Genomic DNA, 24,113 nt, shown 5'->3' with positions numbered 1-24,113 from the left:
GCTCCGGGGCTCTAATGGTCCGTGCCGGCTTCTCTTCTCTACCCCTCCCCCCCCCCCGACGTAACTTCCGGTTTCGGAGGGAAGCCGGGTTCGAATCGCTTGCTGGGGGTTTTTTTTGTTTAAAGTCCGGCGGGTCTTTCGGCGGCTCTTCAGGCTGCGCATTAAGCAGTGGTGGCAGCAGGATTCGGCAGATGACAGCCGGGCGGGCATCTAAATTTACTGGGCGTTGCGCCCGGCTGAAAAGCGCTGGGGAGAACACTGCCTTTGTAATTAAGCTCAGTTTTATAATGTTTCTTTCTGTTAATGTTTTGTTTCTTGTGTTTATGAATTAATTATGATGATGAAGAGAAAGAGACGAGGTAATGGATGCCCTAGTAACTCTAAGAGGGAACCTGAAGGACATGCAGCAGAGAGAATCCAGTGCATATGAACAAGTGAAGCAAGCTGTGAAGATGACTGAAGAAGTAAACTTTGAAAAAACAAAGGTAAATGCATTTTGGTACTCAGTAAGTACAGCAAATGTGCAGTCATCTCAGCTGCTTGTAAGAACTTATTCATTGTGATTTGATTCTTATTACTGCATCATCGTTATATATAGGAGAATGTAATTCCTGCTGTGACCTATGAAGCTGATTGTTTTTACATTTTAGTTTCTACCATCTGTTGATTGAATTTCCATATAACCTCTAATGACAATATAGGGAAGAATAAATTAAGATGATTTACTGCATTGTTAAACTAGTTATTGTGATGGAGGAACGGAATATAATATGTTTTAAGCTACCAGTATGGTTTAATTATGGAGCAAAATAAAGAAGTGCCCTAATGAATAGGCAGAATTATGTAACAGTTAAGACTTTAATATCCAATATATATTTTCAGGAGATCTGACTCACATATTCACATTTTCTAATTCGTATCAACAGTTTCGACGTGCTTCAAAGACACATCTTTTTACAGAATCTTTTGGAAGTTTGACATTGGTTGTTAATTAATTTGTATTGCTAATCTCTGTGAACAGGATAGAGCTTAAAGATATTTGCGGTATACAAGTGAGTTTTTATGTTATGTTATATTATCTAGTCTCCCTTGCTTGTTGAGAGATAATGTGGAGCAAATTGAATAATTTTTGAGTATACCTTCCTTCCAAAGTAAGAGTAGTATTATGTTATCCCAGGACAAGCAGGCAGCTATTCTCAACCTGTGGGTGATGTTATCCAAGGAGCCCCGATGCAGACAGCTTCGCAAGCTGATTTGCTTGCAGAACTTAGAAAGTTTGCAAATGCTGTACCACGCATTCGCGAGTGCCTTCCCACCCACGCAAGGGTGCGCGTCTCCTCAGTTCTCAGCTTTCCGCGGAGCCAAGAAGTCGTGTTTTTGATGCTCTGCGCTAGACTCAGTTCTAAAGCTTCATGCCTTCTCTCACCGCGGCTCGTGTTCTGTTATTTTTACAGGGTCACTGTGTTTTTTGCGTGTTTTCATTTCTTTAAAAATAACCAAAAAACTTTAACTTTAATTTTATTTCTTTTGTTACGGCGGGGCCTGCTTTGCGGCCTCCACCGTCAGATTTCGATATTGCTGAGGCCATCTTTTTGCCTATGTCCAGGCTGGTCACAGGTCAGGTAAAGAAATCTTCGGTGGCATGGATACACTAACCCTAGTCTCAACCTTGACCTCAGCTCCGGTCAAGTCTTCTGCGGGGCTCCTGCATTCTACCTCGACCTTCATCAAACCTTCCTCGTTTGGGAAGTCCTTGAGCAAATCTGCCAAGTCTTCTCCTGAGGAGCCACTTTCCTCACTGTCTTCCTCAGGTCAGGTAGCGCAGCAGTCTGTTCTAGCAGTGGTTCTGAAGCTGCCCAAGAAGCATGTCTCCAACTCGAGGCGTCATTCTTCCTCCTCATTCTTGGAGCCTATAGACATACCAAATGTACTAGATCAGGTCTCGGTTTCACATTTGAAGCAGACCATTATGCCTCAGGAGTTTGGTAATATGCTTGCCACACATACTCCTGCCTCGACTCTGCTTCCTGCAGCCCAGCCTGAGCACTCAGCAGTACCACAAGGAGTCGAGTCCTTGGCAGTGCCTCGAGATACCTCAACACAAGGAGCTTAGTCCTTTTTGGTGTCTCGACCTCGATCTCCAGTCTCCAGCCCTCCTTCCTCCCATAAAGCGCTGCCTTTTTCGAGGTATGGGCCAGGACTCCTCGACGTTCCTCTCAGTGGGACATGCCTGGTTCGAGGCACATTTCTCCACATCAGCCGAGGTACCCATCGAGGCCCCCGGTCCTCTTCTCGAGACAGGCCTCGTTTCTCGAGGCCTCGAGACTCTTCGAGGCCTCCAACTACGAAGTCGAGGATGCCTCCTGCAGATTTCCACTATGGTTTTTCTCCTGCAAGGGATTCTATCCATTCTGTCAGTCAGTCATCTGTACCTGCATATTCTCAAAATGAAGCTAGATAAAATAATAGCTTCCTTTTCTGCAAAATTATGTATACACACAGTTCTAAGTTATGAACTGAAGACCGTTTCTTATCCCCTCTTCTCCTCTAATTTTTCTGTGAACACAAATCTGTTAGGATTCTGGCCCATCTAGAAGGAGGAATTCTTCTATTAAGAAACCCAAACAATTTGGTTTATTTGGGGGTTAAGTAAATTCTGAATTATATTATCTTAAATATAGCTGTAGTTATGAACAGGAAAATTTAAAATTTTGTACTTTGGATATAAATGGGCAAAGCTAATAGCTTCATGTATTAAAAAATGGATAACATCTTGATATTTAGTGCCATCTAGAGTCTAATTTATATAATGCTATTATGTGGATGCAGAATTCTAATATACATATTAATTTAATTGACAAAATTTTTTACACTTACACTTTTATACTAGACCAACAAAAAAGGTGCAGTATAAATGACTGAAGCTATAATTGATTGTCAGCTTTTAGCCAACATGTTTACTAAGAAGTTTAATACAGTGTCTTTTTTACAGAGCTATCTCCTGTCATGATGATACTGGATTCTTTTTTGTTTTTTTGTTTTTTGCTCATTTACTGTATATGGACTAATGGTGTTTCCCCCTAGTTTCTAAGGAAAATACAGTACTTGTTGATTTACTTCCCAAATTGAAAACCTTTCATTTTATGTTTCATACCAGCTAATTTGGGCAGGTAAAACTATAAAGGAACAGAATGTAGGAAATGCTGGAACAGACAATCATCAAGCATAGTTACCAATATATATCAATTACCTGTCAGGGTCGCAAGAAATTAATTTATTTATTTATTTAGAAAACCCTATACAACTATACGGTTTACATATCACATACATAAAATCTTATGTTAACCAGGGATAAATAATAGCTTTTGCAAATCTACATGGATAATACGTTTAGAGACTTTTCTTCCAGGCCTTTTCTGATCCCTTTTTAATGCTAATTGCTTTCACCACATCCTCCAGCAAAGAAGTCCACAGTTTAAATTTACACTGAGTGGTAAAAATACTTCTTGTACAATCCCAATTTATTCTGGGACCAATGGGTTATTTCCATCTACCTGCCAGGACTTTGTAGGAAACCTCAAACTTCAGAGACTTAAATCCCTCCCCCTCTTACCTCATCACTGTAATCATCAGTTTTCCTTCCTACAAGCCAGACTGTAGGAGCTTGTCTTTTCTGCTTGTGTTTTATTTCATGCAATTTCAGTCTTTGTGTTTATGGTTTTTGCCCTCGTGCTGCAGAAGTTCCCTGCAGGGACAACTCTGACTGCAGAAGATCGCAGACCTTTGGAAAAGTCTGCTTCTTAGGGGTTCCCTGCTTGTCAATAAATTCCCCTGGGCCGCCTGCACATCAGATTGTGGCTCAGGGACTGTTCCCTTGGGAGCTTGTTCAACCCAGGTTCGTCCGCTAGTGGGTCGAGTGCAGGCTGTGTGGTTCCATGAAGGCATGCCTTGGATCGGAGCCAGAATGTGTTCCTCCATTAGGCATCTGCAGAGCGTGTCCAAGGGTGGCGGAGGTACCCAGCCATGGAAGTCCAGACAGTGGGGCAGTCAAAAGACTCAGAGTCCAGTTTTCCAGCTATTTGAGGCAGAGGATCTCCCTGTGAGCTGTTTCAGCTTTGTCTGCAGTGTTTTCCAGTCAGCACATGGTTCTGCGCGTACAGGCTGACAGCTTGAATCAGCAATTTTGAGGGGGTCTTAAAATGGAGTTTTTGGGTGGTTTCCCTGCAAGCCCTACCCCACCACTAAAATCCTAAAATTGCCATTTTTGAGGGTTCTCTATGGTTTCCCCGGGCTATTTTTAGTTAAAATTGATACCTTTAGTGGCCATCTTGGATTTTTCCAGATTTGATTTTAGTTATTTTCTATACTTGCCAGCTTCATTTTTGAAAGAAAACCACATAGATGACCTCTCCAGGGCAAGGATGTCATTGATTCATACCTCATTTGCGGTGGATGGCTGTTAGATGCACACCGTTTTCATTCACAAATACCTCAAGGTATAAGGTGTCTTCTCTAAGACCTTGGCGGTGTTGCGTGTAATAAGGGTTTCAACACACGCAGACTATACACACCAGAAAAGTGCTCAATAGTGCTGTTTAATTTTTAAATAGTTTTATTTTTTAAAGTTTCCAAAGTTAAATACTTATCTTAATTTATGTGCAAAAACACAGCTAAAGGGTACATTTTCTGACATGGGACTATGTTTCACCACAGGCTGTTTCAAGGAATTCTCCCTAAAAGCAATAAAATATGCCGATACCACATCTATAATATTTCAGTCATTTAAACATAAACAAATTTTTAAAAAATGTTATTTATAACTTTTTACAATAAACAATAAGTCAACGTACTTGCAGGAAAGATTTAGAAATAATATCCATCAAATATAAATATACTAGATACAACATAAAAAAACTGAAGATTAATTACTTATTATTTAGTCCACCACTGGAATCCAAGAAAAAGGAAAAATAACTATTAAGAAAAACACTCCCGGAGGAGGTTGTGGAGGAGACTACTGTACTGGGATTCAAGCGCAAATTGGATGCACACCTTCTTGCATATCATACTGAGGGATACGGTAAATCCGGGTCTCCAAAAAGGAGTACCTAAATGGGCCGCCGCGTGTGCGGATCGCCGGACTAGATGGACCTCGGTCTGATCCGGTGAGGGTGTTTCTTATGTTCTTAGATACGATCGGGGACTTAGTACGTTGCACTGTGGGTGATACAATAGATCCAATAATGACTTTCCCTCCTTCTCTGGATCTAATTAATTCAGATAGTTGTCTTGGCTCAAAAAAGGACCATCTGGACCTTCTAAAGGAAATTTTAAAACAAAAAAGCACCTAGGGCCAAAACCCTAGGCCTATAGCTGAGAAAATCCTTTCTTCTTTTCTGTGTTTCTCTAGACACATCAGGAAACATGAATATTTGAGCCGACAAACTTATTCATGTGTCTAAAATATGTTCGTAGGATTAAATCCCTATCAAACTCTAGGGCAAAAGTCACAATGAGAATAGTTCTTTCAGTTATGACATTAAGTGAGTCTTCCAGAAAATTTGTAATATTTAATTCACTCTGACGTACTTGACTTTTTCCTCCCGGAGTGGAGGTAAGCTGTTTTTTCCCAACTTTCATAGATAGCTATGTTCTCTAGTTATTGGAGGAAGGCTTTCTTCTGGGATTAACAAAATCTCCTTCAAATATTTCCGTACCATCATTAGCGGAGCAATTATGGGTGACTTCGGAAAATTAAGAAGCCTTAAATTATTCCTCCGCTGCTTATTTTCTATGAATTCTATATTTCTCTGTAAAATGGATCTTTCCTTAAGTATTTCTGTCGCAACACTTTTTATTTGATTAATCTGTTCCTCATGTTTTTTAAGGACTCATTTTGCTCTTCTAACTTATTGCCATGAACTTTGACCTGAGAGCTACAAGTTACAAAGTTTGCACGAACCACAGTCATAGCCTTCTTGAGGTTAGAGTCAATAGTGACTATTGCCATCCACAGGTCATCTAAATTGACTTTGCAAGGTTGAACTAAATCCCCAGACTAGAAATCAAAAGAAGGAACATTCTCACCAATTCCAGCAGTGGGGGAACATTGATGGTAGATTGTCTTCCACTTCTTCTCTGGGGCTACCCAGTTGTCTACCTTCCTGAGAGAGCTGGGTTGCTGCTTCCACTGCCGCTATTCCACCCTCAGGTTGGGGTAGAGGCTGCCTCTGTATCGGGCTCAGAGAAGCCCGATCCGAACTGAGGGTTGCCGTTGTACTCAGCAATCCTCCCGAGGTCTGGGGCGTCCCCTGAGACTGATGCGCTACTCCACTGTCCAGCGTCGTCTGGATGAGTCTCGAGTCTCGAGTCGCCAGAGGTCCCGGCCGAGAGGATCCTTTCCTCTTGCCCATTGACACAAGCTAGGCAAAACAGGTTCCCAAATAACGAGAGCTCACTCGCCAAGGAAATTTCAAAGTCAGAAATGAAAGCTGGGTAAGAGAGTACCGACGGTGAGGCGCGGAGCTGCACTTCACATTCCCCTCTGAAACGCCATCTTGGATCCGACCCTAAACATAATCAATTTTAACGTTCGGTTAGTAGAACTCAAACATTTACCTTTTAGCTTGCTGGTGCAATGTTTTCCACGTTACCAGATTTAAACTGGAAACATGGTCATGGCTTTCTTCTTTTTATACCTCGTTCAAACAGACGTAATGAAGTCAAATTTACGTACCCAATCAGCTGGGAAATCCTCCCAGTGACGTGGATAAACTTCATTTGAATATCCAATCAATCTTTCCTTAATTGCTTCTGATAATTTCAGCAGTACACAGTTGAAAGCAGTGCAACATACAGAAAGTGAAAAACTATCAAAGCATCAACTGCAAGAGACAAGATTTTGAGGCCCTCAGTATTATAAAGAATGATTCTTTATGGAAAACTTGTGCCTTAAGTGTCCTGCGGTTGCATCTGCAACCGACTTCAGCTCTCACCTCCTCCAGCTCTCACCTCCTCCAGCACTGGACACACACACAAGCTTCACATCCTCCAATGGTTACCTTACGTTCTAGAACGTTGCCCTCTTCACTGCTGTAACCTCATGCAAGTGCTTTCCTGTGTCTGTATGCGATTGTCCTCTCCACTCCACCTCACAATCGTGTACAGATGCAGGAAAGTGCTTACAGCAGTGAGGCAGGCAATGTTCCAGGCGGGTTACAGCAGTGAGGCAGGCAACGTTCCAGAACGCGACCATCGGAGATAACTGCTAGACACTTAAGACACAAGTTTTCCATAAAGAATCATTCTTTATAATACCAAGTGCCTCAAAATAGTACCTGGCAGGTCTCTTGTGGCGTGAGTTTGAGACCACCTATCTATAATCAACCTGTCAACCACCACTCTCTCAGATGTTTAGTCTCAGGTTTTGAAATTAGGACTGGGATTCGTCCCCTCTTCTACTTATGACCCCTTCCGTATGAGGATTGCTTTCTTCCGGTTCTTCCGTAAATTACAATTTAGAGTCTTCTTTCATGAAAACCCACCAACGATGGATCTATCTATTATGAAATCTAAATCCTGCTGGTGCCCCTCAGGAGTGATGAAACCTTTCCTTGCAACATATAGAGATCTTGTGCTTAGAGACTTGAGATTGGAGAAGCAATATGCACAGGAATATAGGAGATATTATCTCACAAAGAAAGAAGCACCCCTGCACTGGATGACTGTGGCACAGAACAGTCTTACATGGTGGTTGTGACCCCTCTCGCTATCTAGGGGTCTTCCCCTCCAGATCTTGGATTGTCTACAGATGCGAGTCTCAAAGGCTGGGGAGCTGTGTGTATGTCCGTCCCTGTTCAGGGCCAGTAGACTCCTTCAGAGCGCAAGTAGTCAATCAGTCGCCTGGAGCTTTGGGCAATTTGGCTGGTCCTTCTCCACTTTGAGGGTTGTCTCCGTCATCGAGTAGTCCACGTATTCTTTGACAATGCTGCAGCAGTGGCTTATGTCAATTGGCAGGGAGGCATGAGAAGTCCCTGAGCATGGAGGCTCAGCTTCTATTCTGGTGGGTGGAGAGACACCTTGTGGCGCTGTCAGCAGTGCAAATGGCAGGAGTGGACAGCATTCAAGTGGACTCTGGATCCCGGAGAGTGGTCTCTGTTTCAAAGAGTGTTTGATTGCATAGTAGATCAGTGGGGGCATCCCACATTCGATCTCATGGCAACTGCGGCCAACAAGAAAGCAGATCGGTTCTTCAGTCGGCGTCGTGAGGCTGGCAGCACAGGCCTGGATGCTCTGTTTCAGCCCTGGCCATGGGAAGCTCTCCTATATGGCTTCCCCTCATGGCCCATAATAGGTGTTTGTTGAGACGGATAGTGGCCCACGGCGGTCCGGTAATCTTGGTTACACCCGATTGGCTGAGGCGTCTGTGGTATGCTGGTTTGGTGTGGCTCCAGCAGGATCGGGAGCTCTGGCTACCTTGTCATTCTTCACCTCCTCATGCAGGGTCCGATTGCACTGCAGGATCCAGACCACTTTGGACTTATGGCATGGCTATTGAATGCACGGCCTATTCTTCGGTTGTGATTGCCACATTGGTTCAGCACCAAGGAAAGGAAATCCACAGTGGCTGCCTATGCAAAGGCTTGGAGATGTTATCAAGCCTGTTGCGTCTTGAGACATTGGTTCTTCATGTTACACCTGTCTGTTCCATCGGTTCTTCGTGTTACACCTGGAGTTTCTGCAGAATAGCATGAAGAAGAGACTAGCTTCTCTCCAGGTGCAGATTGCCAGTCTTTCTTGTATGAGTCCTTCTCTGAGGGGTTCGTTGGCAGCTCATCTGGATGTGGCCCATTTTCTATGGGGTGCTCTACGACTTAGGCCATGACTGACTTGGAATCTTAACCTGGTTCTCCATTTTCTGACTCGTTCACCATATGAACCTCTGGAGCAGGCATCCCTTATAGATCTTAGATCAAGATAGTCTTCCTGGTGGCTATTACCTCAGCCCGTAGGGTTTCCGAGCTTAAGGCTCTCTCCTGCCGGGATCCTTTTCTATGTATAACAGATCTGGTGTGATGCTATGCACGGTTCTTTCTTCTGAAAGTGGTTTCCATGTTCCATGTGAATCAGGAAGTCCGGCTTCCTGCTTTTGCTTCCTCCGGATCTAGGGAGCAGGACCGGGTATTGCAGTCCTTGGACGTGCACAAGCTCTTCTTGCAGTACCTGGAGGTCATCAACAAGTTTCACCTCTGACCATCTGTTCATTCTGGTGGGTCCTGCCCGCAAGGGTTGGCCAGCTTCTAAGGCTACCAGTTCCTGATGGATCTGTATGGCCTTTTCCGTGGCCTACATGGTGACTGGAAAGAAGCCCACCACCTCTCGCAGTGTATCGTCCTCTTGGGCAGAGTCGCTGCTGGATGAGATTTGCAGGACTGCCACCTGGTCCTTCTTGCATACTTTGCCAAGTTTTACAGGATTGATAGCAGCCAAACAGGATGCTGCTTTTGGTACTTCTGTTTTGGCAGCAGCTCATCGTTCTTATCCTTATTTTCCAAGAATGAAAGATTAAGTTCTTACCTTTGTTAATCTTCTTTCTTGTAAATTCACACTTTATTCCAGGAACCTGCCCTATACCTTGCAGATTCAGCGATTGTCTGCCTTTCCAAGTTCTAGTAAACTGGATTTCTGTTTTCTGACCAGCCTTTATAAGAGTGCCCTTAGAATGGATTTAGCATTTAATTTTGGGGGGTCTCTAGTTCAGGCGCCCCCTTATAGTACTGTTTTGCTATTCAGGTTTCTAATGTTGAATGACCTGCTCTCTCATTTTTCATTGTTGCATTTGATATGAGCAGAATAGACTTATTTGTTGGGGAGTGTCCCCGTTCCCCTCTCTCTTTCTTGTTCTTATCCTCTACAGATGTTCCTGGCTGCTTTAAGACTAACTGATACTTACAGGGACAGTAATGAGGTAAGAGGGGGATGGGTTTAAGTCTCAGAAGTCTGAGCTCTGAGGCTTTCTACAAAGTCCTGGCGGGTAGACAGAAATAACCCACTGGTCCCGGAATAAAGTGTGGATTTACAAGAAAGAAGATTAGCAAAGATAAGAACCCAATTTTTCATTTCCTCAGTTCATTTTATATTTGTTACCTGATAGCTTCATAGTTCCCCCTAGTTTGCAATTTAGATAAGTCTTCCCATTCATCTAACTAAAACCATGGTCTTTATAATTAATCAATTGGACTGCTAATTGGATGAGAAAAGGAAATGAAACCATTCCATTAGTGATGAAAGTCGACCTTATACTGTAGTTGTTATATTGGATACAAAACTGACTATGGGAATTCAAAAGCATAATGAGCTATTATTAGAGGCTCTTCCTTTATACTTTTATAACTTTTTGTAAACCGCATTGAACTTCTGGTTACGTGGTCAGTAAGCACAATGTTATGTTATGTTCCTTCACTGGGAACTCTTTGTTAAAATATATTTGGATTGAACACATGCTGCCAAGATTCAAAGCCACCCTAAAGATGTACCGTATATACTCAAATATAAAGCAAGATTTTTGGGTCCAAAAATCACCCAAAATGGGGGTCTTGGGTTTATATTCGAGCCTCCTTTCGATGAGGGTGCTTTTTTCCTCCCTTCCCCACCCGATGACCAACACTGCTATTTTCCACTCCTCCAGATGTCCGGCACTTCTATCCTTCATTCCCTACTACTACTATTTATTATTTCTATAACGCTGAAAGGCATACATAGTGCTGTATATTTTAGCATACAATAGACAGTCCCTTCTCAGAAGAGCTTACAATCTAATTTAGACAGGATATTTCAGGGTTAGGGAGATTATGGTAGAGGAAATGATGGGTATAGGTATCTGACAGCAGTGAGTGGGAGTTAAGACTTGCACTGCTATCTTTCCCCTCCCCCCAATGACCAGCACTGCTATCCCCCCAATGACTGACATTGCTATCTCTCCCCCTCCACGATAACCAGCACTCCAGTCCTCCACTACAGACTCCCTACTGCCCCAGACCAACATTGCACTTATAGTCCCAGTGCTCTGGAAGCCAGCGCTCTGAGCTGGGCTGAAGGGCCTAGAGCATCTGCATACTCAAGGTCTGCTGGCTTCCACCCTCTCTGGGATTCTCAAAGGGAGTCCAGCAAGCCTTAAGCTTGCGCAGATGCTCAAGGCCCTTCACCAGCCCAGCACAGATCATCAGCATCTGCTTCCAGAGCATCGGGACTGTAAGTGTGAAGACAGTTTGAGGCTGGGGGAAGTGGGTAGTGGAGGATAGGAGTGCCTAAGCCACTGTTTTTTGATTCTCCAGTGCTGCCGGTGACCTCCTCTGTAATTTTCTTTTGCCGTGGTCCACTACCCTCTGAAGCAACTTCCTGTTTCTACTTGGGTGGACCACAGTAAAGGAACAGTGCAGAGAAGGCTGCGGGCAGTACAAGAGAATCGCTCCTGGGCCGGCAACTTCTTTGTAATTTTTGTGGTGAGGGGGCTTCGGAACAAGATGGGGAGAACATTTGGTGGAACCGGGGGGGGGAGGGAGGGAGGGTGAAAGGAGAGATGCTGAATGGGAGGGGCAGAGAGAAGAGGAACGGGGACACATGGATGGAGGGGAGAGGAAGGAGATGGAGGGATGGGGAAGAGATGGGGCACATGAAAGGAAGTGGAAGAGGAAGGAAGAGATAGTGCACATGGATGGAAGGAAGGGGAAGATTTGGAAAGAGATTTGAGTGAGATGGAGTCAGAAAATGGAAGAAAACTGAATATGAAAATCAGTGCCAAAGAAGGATGTAGTGCAAAATGAAGGAGAGGAAAGAAATAGCAAATGCTTAAGGGGGCCTTGGAAACAGAGTTAAGAGCACAGATGGAACAAGATGATCAAAAAAATAAAATAACTAAATAATAAAGGTAGAAAAAAATGTTTTTATTTTCAATTTAATGATTGAAATATGTCAATTTTGAAAATTTACATCTGTTGTTTTTATATTTTGGACTGTTCAGGAAGAAATGCATTTCTTTCTATTTCTCTTGTGGTGTATCGTGTGCAGAGTCTGGCATATTAGGGTTTCATTTGTGTACAATAGTACTTTTAGTTTGTGGGTTTGTATTTGAAATGGGGGTTTTTTTTTTCTGTTTTCTGCATGTATTACTGAAATCAGGTGTTCTGGTGGGGATAGAAGTCCAGAAATTTTGGTTGGTGTCGTGGTCCCAAATAGGAAAATATTTGTCAGCTCTCCTTCAGCTTTTTTGGACTCAAACAGCCCCAATTGAAAAATTAGTGATTATTTATGGTATGATCCCTCACAAATAATACTCACATAAACCCAAATTTCTAACCTCAGTTTATATTCAAGTCAACCTTTTTTTCTTCCTTTTTTTTTGGGAAAAAGGTTACCTCAGTTTATATTCGAGTATATACGATATTTCTTTGTGGGGTTGGGTTAAAAGTTTCAACATATTCTTGGTAGTGGCACATTAGTGTTCTATGTTAAGCCCAGTGATTGCTATGTATCAGAAGTTGTAGCTTTTGTTGAAATGCTGACATCTGTTGTGTTATTTTAGGTTTCAATAAAAAAATAGATACTTAAATAGATACAGTATATAGAAATAGATACAGTAAATTACATCTAGTACACATCCTTGATCCAATTCTCTGGTCAACCAGTCAAATAATTCAATCAGATTAGTTTGGCATGATTTACTTTTAACACTCAAAATGTTAGCAATGTAAACAAGTCTGTTGGTCAACAATATCAACAGAAAAGACTTGTGGAATAGCAAAGTATATAGTAATTAGCAGTACCCTCAGATACCTGAGTTGTTAAACCATCAAAGATTCTTAAAACAGCCTGTACAGGTAGAAAGTATCATTCATCGGGTTCTGGTATTTTTAAAGTGCCAATGCTTAACGCACATCAATTAAATAATGTAAAGTGCTCTTAGTGCATAAATAAATATATAACAAACAGCACTTATCTCAAAGCGCTGTCTGAGCCCAACGGGACCCGTTTTGCCGAACTTTCGGCTTCTTCAGGGGTCGTGACAGTTAATGGGTAGCTCTGCTCTCTAGTGCCATTTTCTGCCTTAGATCCAGAGAGCAGAGCTGCCCATTAACTGTCACGACCCCTGAAGAAGCCGAAAGTTCGGCGAAACGGGTCCCGTTGGGCTCAGACAGCGCTTTGAGATAAGTGCTGTTTGTTATATATTTATTTATGCACTAAGAGCACTTTACATTATTTAATTGATGTGCGTTAAGCATTGGCACTTTAAAAATACCAGAACCTGATGAATGATACTTTCTACCTGTACAGGCTGTTATAAGAATCTTTGATGGTTTAACAGCTTAGGTATCCTAGGATACTGCTAATTACTATATACTTTGCTATTCCACAAGTCTTTTCTGTTGATATGATTTACTTTTAGTAAACCCATGTTGCCTCAGATCTTGTAATCCATTAGATTCCAAGAATTTTACTATCCTTTCCTTCAGCAATGTTTCCATTATTTTTCCAATAACTGAAGTGAGGTTGTAGCCACTTGGGTCACAAGGCACAAGTAACAGCACCCCTAGTGGCCACAGACAACATCGGACTAGACGCGCTGCTCAGTATGGAGACAGCCCTACAATAAAACATTTTCAAAGAATACAAAAACCTTGTTGCAAAACTCCCAACACGGTTTTATTTGTCAGAATGTGCAAAGGGCATCATGTGAAATTATAGTTCAGAAGAAAAGCTTCATATGCATCATTCAGGATTTTCCTTCATAGTTCATCATAAGCAAAAACCTTTATCTTTAATCATGAGCAGTTCATTTTCGTTTGAATCTAATATAATAAAACGCTAAGCGCACATGTGCACTCTTACTGTGTGTTCCCTGATCCGTATGTCCGTGGCTGGCAAGAGTGCGTATGCGTGCTTAAAACGACCCCATGCTCGCGGCAGCAGAACCCAAATTGCGGCTCGGGAAGAGAAGCGCTGACCAAAATGACTCCTTTGCCAGCTCCCCACTCACTCTGTAAGTTTTTTTTCACGGGTTGAACCTCCCATACCTTCCCGACGTCTGACCAGCTCAATTAGTCCTTTGCCGCCCCCCCCCCCCCTTCCCATGGTCCTGACTACAAACCTGCCGACTCCAGCAGCGTTTGCAGCACTCTACACACGCTGCTTCGGGGCCTTCTACTGCCCTGATTTGCTCTGCTGCATCTCTGATGATGTCATCAGGGACGTGCCAGAGTAAATCAGGGCAGTAGAAGGCCCCGAAGCTGCGTGTGTAGAGAGCTGCAGACGCTGCTGGAATCGGCAGGTTTGTCAGGACCACCCGTCCACATTTTGCTATCATACGCCATCATCCAGTCATAGCTAAAATTTAACAATTTCAGACCATTTTTCAAATGTGGCTAGGTCCTTCCTCATTCACACCCTCAGGGGTGTCTATTCCTGCAATTATTCCTCAAAATGAGATAAAGTATTGCTGCATCAGTATCCGACGATTCATAAATAAGTGTTGAAGACAGTTCAAAAATTGATTAGGATCGCACATTATTAATGAGGATAGATGTGTATGCATATAAGTGTGGTTATTTAAGTTTATAGCCAATTGGATACTCATTCTCTACTCTGTGACATTGTTGACACATTTAGTGGTGGTCTTGCAACACATCTATTTATAAGTGTTGTGATCATTTCACTTGACCAGTAGTTAAATTGACAGGGCACCATATTTTGTCCCACATCAAATAGCGTATGGCCTTGACTCTCCAGAAAAGATGTGGAAAGCAGCTTGATTGTTATCAAAGCGCTTCTGCTTTACTTTGGAACAATTGCAGAAATATCTGTACTGTTGCCAAATTAGAAGAGCTAAGAAAATTTACTGATTTCCATTCTAATGCAATTAGAGCTTATTTTGTTCTTTAAATGAATTAAGAGTCAATCAGTAAATCTTGTTTATCTCTAGGTCCAGTTCAATAACTTTTTTTTTTTTAATTTATTGGAAAAGATCTTTATCCTTAATGGGTCTTGGTCTTATTAGTTCATTTAGGTTTTAAAGTATTTATGATCAGCTTTCTATATATGATTTGACTGATACATTAGGGAGTTTTCTTTGCAGTTTTATCAAGGCACCAAATCACTAATTGAGTTAATAAAAGTAAGTGCTTAAGATTAGCTTATCTACAAAATGCTGGTGAGCACTTTGGAAGGGGGAGGAGGAGGGGGGCTGTTAGGGACTAAGGGAGCCAACCAGACCACGGGAAGGGAAAGGGGTGGTAGGGGAAACACTGCTGCTGCACAGGGAAGTGGTGTGGGGGGAGGGAATGCTGCTGCTGTGGCTGCTGCACAGGGAAGTGGGGAGGGGGGCCGAAATGCTGCTGCTGTACAGGGAATTAGGGTGGGGGAAATGCTGCTGCACAGGGAAATGGAGGGGGAGGGAATGCAAAGAAAGACAGACAGCGGGAGGAAGGGAGACAGAAAGAAAAGAAGAAAGACACAGGGGCAGGGAGAAACACAAAAAGACAGATAGACAAAGGGGGCCAGGGAGAAAGACAGACAGAAAGAAAGACAGCGGGAGGGAGAGAGAGACAGAAATAAAGACAGACAGACATATATTCTAGCACCTGTTAATGTAACGGGCTAAAATACTAGTCTTCTATATTGGTTATTTATTTAGAAAAATGTAATTAAATTCTTTCATTAGGCTTTAATCCAATGTGAACAACTAAGAAATGAGATAATAAGACAGACGGAACGTCTTGAAAGAGAACTGTTTGCTCAACAAGATAAGAGGGCTGGTGAAAAAGAAGCAATCCGAGAAGAAATGAAAAAAGAAAGGGAAGAATTGTCATTAAAGGTAATAAAATATTTGCCATTTTAAATACAGAAGGTCTCTGAGAAATTTGAAATGTATTTTTATTGAAAATCCTGCTTCAAACTAAACTAAACTAAATCTTAGGTTTGTATACCGCGCCATCTCCGCAAGCGCAGAGCTCGGCACGGTTTACAGAAGTTAAGAGGAAAGGAACTACAATGAAGGGATAAAGGAGAGGGACTAAGAAGATAGAGAGGGACCGGTTGCTAGAGAACGGGAGGTAATTAGATTTTTGAGAAGAGCCAAGTTTTCAAGTGTTTGCGGAAGGATTGGAAGGAGCTTGAATTTCTGAGCGGGGGTGTGAGGTTGTTCCAGAGTTCTGTGGTTCTAAAGAGGAGGGATGTTCCAAGTTTTCCTGCGCGGGATATACCTTTTATAGAGGGGAAAGACAGTTTCAGTTTTTGTGAGGGTCTAGTGGGGTGTGGGTTTGAGGAGTTCCAAAGGAGTGGGATAACGGGAGGGAGGACGCCATGTAGGATCTTGAAGACTAAGCAGGCACATTTATAGAGGACTCTGGAGTATACTGGGAGCCAGTGAAGCTTGGAGAGGAGTGGGGAGACGTGATCGGACTTGCCTTTTGCGAAAATAAGCTTGGCCGCGGCGTTCTGAATTAGCTGAAGTCTATGGAGGTTTTTCTTAGTTAGGCTTATGTAGATGGAATTACAGTAATCCAGTCTAGAGAGGATGGTAGATTGAACGAGAACGGCGAAGTGAGAATGATGAAAACAGGATCTCACTCTCCTCAGCATATGAAGGCTAAAGAAGCATTTTTTTACCAAGGAGTTGAGGTGATCATTGAAGGAGAGAGAGGAGTCTATGACGATGCCTAGGACTTTGCTTGAAAATTCAAGCTGAAGAGTGGGGCCGGATGGTAGTGGGATGGAGGTGGGTAAATGATCTAAAATTGGGCCGAGCCAAAGTAATTTTGTTTTGGACTCATTCAGTTTCATTTGTACAGATTGGGCCCAGGATTGGAGATTCGTTATACATGTGGATATGTTATCAGCAAGGTTTGAGAGGTTTGAGTCGGTCTCGAGGAGGATGAGGATGTCATCAGCGTAGGAGTAGAGAGTTTCTAGGGGGGATAGATGGAGGAGTTTCAAAGAGGACATGTAGATGTTGAAAAGGATAGGGGAGAGGGGTGAGCCTTGCGGGACTCCACATTTTGGCTTCCAGGGGGGGGAAGAGGTACCGTTTGTGTTAACGGTGTAGGAGCGTAAGAATTTCGAGAACCAATCTAGGACTGTGGAGCTTATGCCTATTTCGGAGAGTTGGAAGATTAGGATGTCGTGGTGGACGACATCAAAGGCTGCGGAGAGGTCAAATTGTAGGAGAACAGCAAATTTGTTGCGAGAATGGAGATGTTGCACCTTAGAGATTAGTGAGGCCAAGAGGGATTCGGTGCTAAAGTTGGGTCTGAAGCCGAATTGGTGGGGTAGGAGAATAGAGAATCTTTCTAGGTAGAATGAGAGTTGGGTGGATATGATGGATTCTAATAACTTGGTTAGGAGAGGGATATTTGCTATAGGGCGGTAGTTTGATGGCATGGAGGGGTCAAGTTCGGCCTTTTTCAGTAGAGGAGTCAATAAAATGTGTCCCATGTTGGGGGAGAAAAGGCCCGATGTTAGGGCAGAGTTTATGAGTTCGGTGAGGGAAGCGATGGCCTGTGTAGGGATATTCTCGAATAGATAGGAGGGGAAAGGATCCAGAGTGCACTTGCAGGTTTTTAGTTTGAGGCAGAGTTTGGAGACTTGCGATTCGGAAACAGGCTCGAAGGCGGTCCAAGATCTGTCGGCGGGAATGGGGGTGGATATAGGTAAGGTAGGGTTGAGGTCAGTAGAGGTCAGGGAATTGTAGGAGACTGTGGGTGGGAAGGAGGATCTTAGGGTGGTAACCTTTTCATTAAAGAAATTTGCGAGGGCATCGGCTGATAGAGACGGTGGGAGCACAGATGGGTCCTTTTTTGTAGTTAGGGAGCGCCAGATGTTGAACAGCGCACTGATCTGGTTGTTGGATCTAGAGATCTTGTCTCCGAAGAAGTTTTTCCTGGCTTTTTTTAGTGTAGAATTGTAAAGTTTAATATTGATCCTCCAGGTGTGTCTATCAGAGGGGGATTTGGATTTTTTCCATTTGCGCTCTAGAGCGCGACATTTCTGTTTCAGTTCTCTGTGAAGAGGTAAGTACCAGGGGGCCTTTCGGGGGTAGGAGATGGTTTTAGTGGATATTGGAGCAAGGGAGTGGTAGGTGGACTCGGAGAGGGCAGTCCAGTTGCGCCAATGGGATTCGGGGTCTGTAGGTCTAGGGTTGGAGGAGAGTTGGTTGAGGAATTTGGACCAGAATAGATTGCTCGAGGTTTTTTTGCGAAAGGTTATGGAATGAGAGGGGTGGGGTGGGGAGTCAAGATGGGACATGAAGATGGGGAGGCAGGTAGTCCCTAAGAAGTGATCGGACCAATGGACTTGTTCCCAGCGAGTGTCGTCGGTTGAAGTTTTGTAGTCGGTGAGATCAAGGAAAGTGGTGAGGTCTAGAGTGTGCCCTTTTTCGTGGGTTGGAGAAGGGGTGGGTGAGGGGAAGCCTAGAGAGGTAAGGAAGTTGTTGAATTCAGTCGTGTCCTTGCTGTTGGTGTCGTCAAGGTGGAGGTTAATATCACCAACGATCAGAAGTCTTTGAAATTTAAGGAAGGCATTTGTTATGGTCTCAAAGACGAGATTGGAGGATTTGGTCCAAGGGGTGGGTGGGCGGTATAGTAACAGGATGCCCAATGGGTGGGTGCGGAGTTCGTCATTGACTGAGGCAAGCAAATATTCTAGGGAAGCGTGAGTGCCCGTCTCAAGGAGCTGGACGTCAAAGAAAGATTTGTAGAGGAGTGCTAGACCACCTCCTTTTCGATTGGGTCTGGGGGGAGAAGAGGCCTTGGTAACCGTGGGGGAGGAGTTCGTTTTGTGTGAATAGATCGTCTTTGGCGATCCATGATTCAGTGATGCATAGGAATCCAGGGTCGAGCTCGTCTAGAAGGTCTTTCAAGATTTGGGTCTTATTGCACACGGATCTAGCATTGCAATAAAGTGTCGGGACTGGGGTGAGAGAGTCTGAGGCAGTGTTGGGAAAATTGGCAGTGGGCAGGGGTTTTAGAGAATCTTGGTTGACTTTTCGAGGGTTTTTCTTGAGAGGGGGAATTCTGGTGCGAATCAGTGTGGGGATTTTGAGTCCAGGGCAGATGTTATTGGAGTGAGCGGGGTCGAGTAGGTTGGGAGAGGGAGGTTTCAGACAGAGGGAGGTATAGAGAGGTGAGCAGAGTAGGAGGAGAAGGATCCAGAAGGAAGGGTTCATGGCGGGGAATTAGGACTGGGAGGTTGATGTGTGAGAGTCTGCAGCAGGGGGGGGGAGAGAGGTAGAGGAGGGAGTAGCAGGAGAACTTGGATTAAACTGGCTGAGTGCAGGGCCAAGAGAAGGGATGAGAGTTTTTAATTTTTATTTTTATTTTTATTTTTTTTTTTAGGGGTGGATCAAAGGGGGAGCTATATCGGTGAGAAGCGGTTAGCGGCTAAGCGCTTTCCGTATGGCAGAGATACAGTTTGGTGCTGAGCTAGGCAAAGACAAGGTGGAATTTGGCATCTACCGTATTTTCACGCATATAACGCGCGCGTTATACGCGTTTTTACCTACCGCGCATACCCCTCGTGCGTTATATGCGTGAGCGCGGTATACGAAAGTTTTCAAACATAGTTCCCACCCCGCCCGACGCCCGATTCACCCCCCCAGCAGGACCACTCGCACCCCCACCCCGAACGACCACTCGCACGCGCTCCCACCCGCACCCGCATCCACGATCGGAGCAAGAGGGAGCCCAAGCCCTCTTGCCCGGCCGACTCCCCGACGTCCAATACATCCCCCCCCCCCGGCAGGACCACTCGCACCCCCACCCCGAAGGACCGCCGACTTCCCGACAATATCGGGCCAGAAGGGAGCCCAAACCCTCCTGGCCACGGCGACCCCCTAACCCCACCCCGCACTACATTACGGGCAGGAGGGATCCCAGGCCCTCCTGCCCTCGACGCAAACCCCCCTCCCCCCCAACGACCGTCCCCCCCCCAAGAACCTCCGACCGCCCCCCCAGCCGACCCGCGACCCCCCTGGCCGACCCCCACGACCCCCCCACCTCCCTTCCCCGTACCTTTGGAAGTTGGCCGGACAGACGGGAGCCAAACCCGCCTGTCCGGCAGGCAGCCAACGAAGGAATGAGGCCGGATTGGCCCATCCGTCCTAAAGCTCCGCCTACTGGTGGGGCCTAAGGCGCGTGGGCCAATCAGAATAGGCCCTGGAGCCTTAGGTCCCACCTGGGGGCGCGGCCTGAGGCACATGGGCCCAACCCGACCATGTGCCTCAGGCCGCGCCCCCAGGTGGGACCTAAGGCTCCAGGGCCTATTCTGATTGGCCCACGCGCCTTAGGCCCCACCAGTAGGCGGAGCTTTAGGACGGATGGGCCAATCCGGCCTCATTCCTTCGTTGGCTGCCTGCCGGACAGGCGGGTTTGGCTCCCGTCTGTCCGGCCAACTTCCAAAGGTACGGGGAAGGGGGGTGGGGGGGTCGTGGGGGTCGCCAGGGGGGTCGCGGGTCGGCTGGGGGGGCGGTCGGAGGTTCTTGGGGGGGGGGACGGTCGTTGGGGGGGAGGGGGGTTTGCGTCGAGGGCAGGAGGGCCTGGGATCCCTCCTGCCCGTAATGTAGTGCGGGGTGGGGTTAGGGGGTCGCCGTGGCCAGGAGGGTTTGGGCTCCCTTCTGGCCCAACTACCAAAGGTACGGGGAAGGGGGGTGGGGGGGTCGTGGGGGTCGCCAGGGGGGTCGCGGGTCGGCTGGGGGGGCGGTCGGAGGTTCTTGGGGGGGGCGGTCGTTGGGGGGGAGGGGGGTTTGCGTCGAGGGCAGGAGGGCCTGGGATCCCTCCTGCCCGTAATGTAGTGCGGGGTGGGGTTAGGGGGTCGCCGTGGCCAGGAGGGTTTGGGCTCCCTCCTGGCCCGATATTGTCGGGGAGTCGGCGGTCCTTCGGGGTGGGGGTGCGAATGGTCCTGCCGGGGGGGGGGGGATGAATCGGACGTCGGGGGGGGGTGAACGGAGAGTCGGGACAGCGCAGTGAGAGGCGGGGCAGTGCACGGAAGTCAGGGGGGGTGAACGGAGAGTCGGGACAGCGCACGGAGAGGCGGGGCAGTGCACGGAAGTCAGGGGGGGTGAACGGAGAGTCGGGACAGCGCACGGAAAGTCGGGGCAGTGCACGGAAGTCAGGGGGGGTGAACGGAGAGTCGGGACAGCGCACGGAGAGGCGGGGCAGTGCACGGAAGTCAGGGGGGGTGAACGGAGAGTCGGGACAGCGCACGGAAAGTCGGGGCAGTGCACGGAAGTCAGGGGGGGGTGAACGGAGAGTCGGGACAGCGCACGGAGAGGCGGGGCAGTGCACGGAAGTCAGGGGGGGTGAACGGAGAGTCGGGACAGCGCACGGAAAGTCGGGGCAGTGCACGGAAGTCAGGGGGGGGTGAACGGAGAGTCGGGACAGCGCACGGAGAGGCGGGGCAGTGCACGGAAGTCAGGGGGGTGAACGGAGAGTCGGGCAGCATGCGCGGTATAATCGTGAGCGCGTTATACCAAAGTTTTTGTGCTTATCATCGTGATTTCTGCGCGCTATACACGTGTGCGCGTTTTATACGGGTGCGTGTTATTTGCGTGAAAATACGGTAAATGAAAAGCATAGACAATAATAAAATATGGTACAGAGACAGGAATATGAACAATGGTAAACTTTGGCAACGAGCAGAGTCCGGGTTGGGCAAGGGGAGCTGAGAGTCTGGAGGTCCTTCAGAATTGTTTTCAGGTGTTATCAGATTTGCAAACCCAACCGAAAATCTCCATATGATATATGAATTAGACAAGTTATTCCAGAGCTATTAGCAATTTCTTGTGATAACTCATGAGATCCCAAGGGACTGGAAACTGGCAAACATAATGCCTGTTTTTATAAATGGCAATAGGAAGACACCTGAGAATCATAGCTCATTAGGGTGTGTCAATTTTAGGGGTAGATTTTTATTTTTTTAACTTTACAAATTATTAGTGCTGAATCTAAAGCTGAATCTAAAACTTTACAAATTATTAGTGCTGAATCTAAAGCTGTCTTCAGAAACCGCTTAAAGTACCTATATAAAATCACAGTTGAAATATGTAGAAATTAAGTAATGGTTATTTGAGCATACAAATAGTCTGAGCTACATCTTTAGTAATTGTCTTTAAAATATCATGTATGCAGTTAATTTAATCTATGAGCTTCCGTTTCAGCTTATGAGCTCCCTGCTGACCATTTGACCCGTAAAATAATGTTTCTTCCTCTTCTGATTGTACACATGACCAGCAGCCTCAGTTGTTATTTTTACACACCTTTCTATGAACTGAGTGTGTGATGGCCAGTCTGGAACCACCATGGGCTTACTCAGAAAAGCACAGATACTTACCATAACAGGTGTTATCCATGAACCGCAGGCAGATATTCTCACATGTGGGTGATGTCATCCACGGAGCCCCGATGCGGACAGCTGTAAAAGTGCTGTTGCACTTTAGGAACTTTAGAAAGTTCATGACTGACTGCACCATGCATGCATGAGTGCCATCCCACCCGACGTAGGTGCATGTCTCCTCAGTTCAGATAGCCAGCATAGAAGCCAACCAGGGGAGGTGGGTGGGTTGTGAGAATATCTGTATGCTGTCCCTGGATAACACCTGTTACAGTAAGTAACTGTGCTTTATCCCAGGACAAGCAGGCAGCATATTCTCACATGTGGGTGACCTACAAGCTAACCAGAATGGAATGGTGGGAGTGTTGGCATTTAGGAGAAAAAATTTTGTAGAACTACTTGGCCAAAGTGGCCATTCCGTCTGGAATAAGATTCCAGACAGCAATGTGAAATGAAGGTATGAACCGAGGACCAAGTAGCAGTATTGCATATTTCATTAATAGGAGTAGATCTAAGGAAAGCTACTGAAGCTGCCATAGCTCGAACGTTATGGGCTGTGACTTGACCTTCCAGTTGCAGCTCTGCCTGAGCATAACAAAATGAGATGCAAGCATTGAACCAGTTGGAAATTGTCCTCTTGGAAACTGGATGCCCCAACTTGTTTGGATCAAAAGAGACAAAAAGTTGTGGAGAAGATCTATGTGATTTAGTCCTTTGCAAATAGTAGCCCAATGCACGCTTGCAGTCCAGAGTATGAAGGGCTATTTCTCCAGGATGAGAATGAAGCTTGGGAAAGAACACTGGGAGAACTGATTGATTGAGATGAAATTTTGTAACAACTTTGGATAAGAATTTTGGATTGGTGCGGAGTACCAGCTTGTCATGATGGAATACTGTAAATGGTGGGTCTGCTGCTAAAGCTTGTAGTTCACTAACTCTGCAAGCAGACATGAGAAAAACTACTTTCCAAGTCTTTAAGCCCGTTAAATTAATGGGTGCTAGAATAGATGTCTATCTGTCTGTCTTTCTTTCTGTCTGTCTCTCTGGCCCCCTGTCTGTCATTCTTTCTCTCTCTCTCTCTCTCTCTCTCCTTGGCTAGTGTTTGTCTGGGTTGGCCGCTGGCTGTCTGTCTTTTTTTTCTTTGTGTCTCTCTCCTTGCATGCTGTCTATCTATGTTTATTCTATCTATCTCTCTGGCCCCCTGTCTGTTTGTCTTTCTTTATGTCTGTCTCTCTCCCTGGCCCCCTGTCTTTCTTTCTGTATGTCTCTCTGTCTTTCTCCCTGGCCCCCTGCCTACCTGTATTTATCTGCCTGACTGTCTCTCCGTGGCCCCTTCTGTCTCCCTACCCCCTCCCCAAAGCAAGCCCGTTACATTAACGGTGCTAGACTATGTCTATCTGTCTTTCGTTCTATCTGTCTCTCTCCCTGCCCCCTATGCAGCAGCATTTCTCTCCCCCCACTTCATTTTAAGTTGTCTAAATGAACTGAATCTAATTAATTCACATCCCTACTCTTTTTTTCTCCGTCTGTAGAGGCCCCTATAGCTAATTTTTTTGGTCTTTTTCCATCTCTTCCCTTCTTTCTTTTCCTTATACCATTCAGACAATTGCCTTTGGATGTTCCTCAGTTCCTGCCTTGGTCTCCCTCTCAGCATATACCACTTACCTCTCCCATTTCTGCTGTCTCCCTCCACATAGCTTCTGCATCGGCTCCCTATTTATTCTTAATCCTTAAGAAAC

At 45.5% G+C, this 24,113-nt stretch overlaps 1 protein-coding gene across 1 annotated transcript in view; it reads left to right on the top strand.

Moving 5' to 3' along the window:
* The window catches only part of SDCCAG8 (SHH signaling and ciliogenesis regulator SDCCAG8), a 462,443-nt gene that overhangs the window by 77,215 nt on the left and 361,115 nt on the right, over nt 1-24,113 (top strand). The window contains exons 9-10 of the mRNA XM_033937699.1: nt 347-485; nt 15,713-15,865. Of these exons, the coding sequence (XP_033793590.1) occupies nt 347-485; nt 15,713-15,865 (292 nt within the window). The remainder of the gene's footprint in view (nt 1-346; nt 486-15,712; nt 15,866-24,113) is intronic.

This window comes from Geotrypetes seraphini, chromosome 3 (genome assembly GCF_902459505.1).
Source record: "Geotrypetes seraphini chromosome 3, aGeoSer1.1, whole genome shotgun sequence".
Classification (NCBI taxonomy): domain Eukaryota; kingdom Metazoa; phylum Chordata; class Amphibia; order Gymnophiona; family Dermophiidae; genus Geotrypetes; species Geotrypetes seraphini.
Note: the sequence above shows the minus strand (reverse complement) of the source record. Positions and strands in the feature narration are given on the sequence as shown.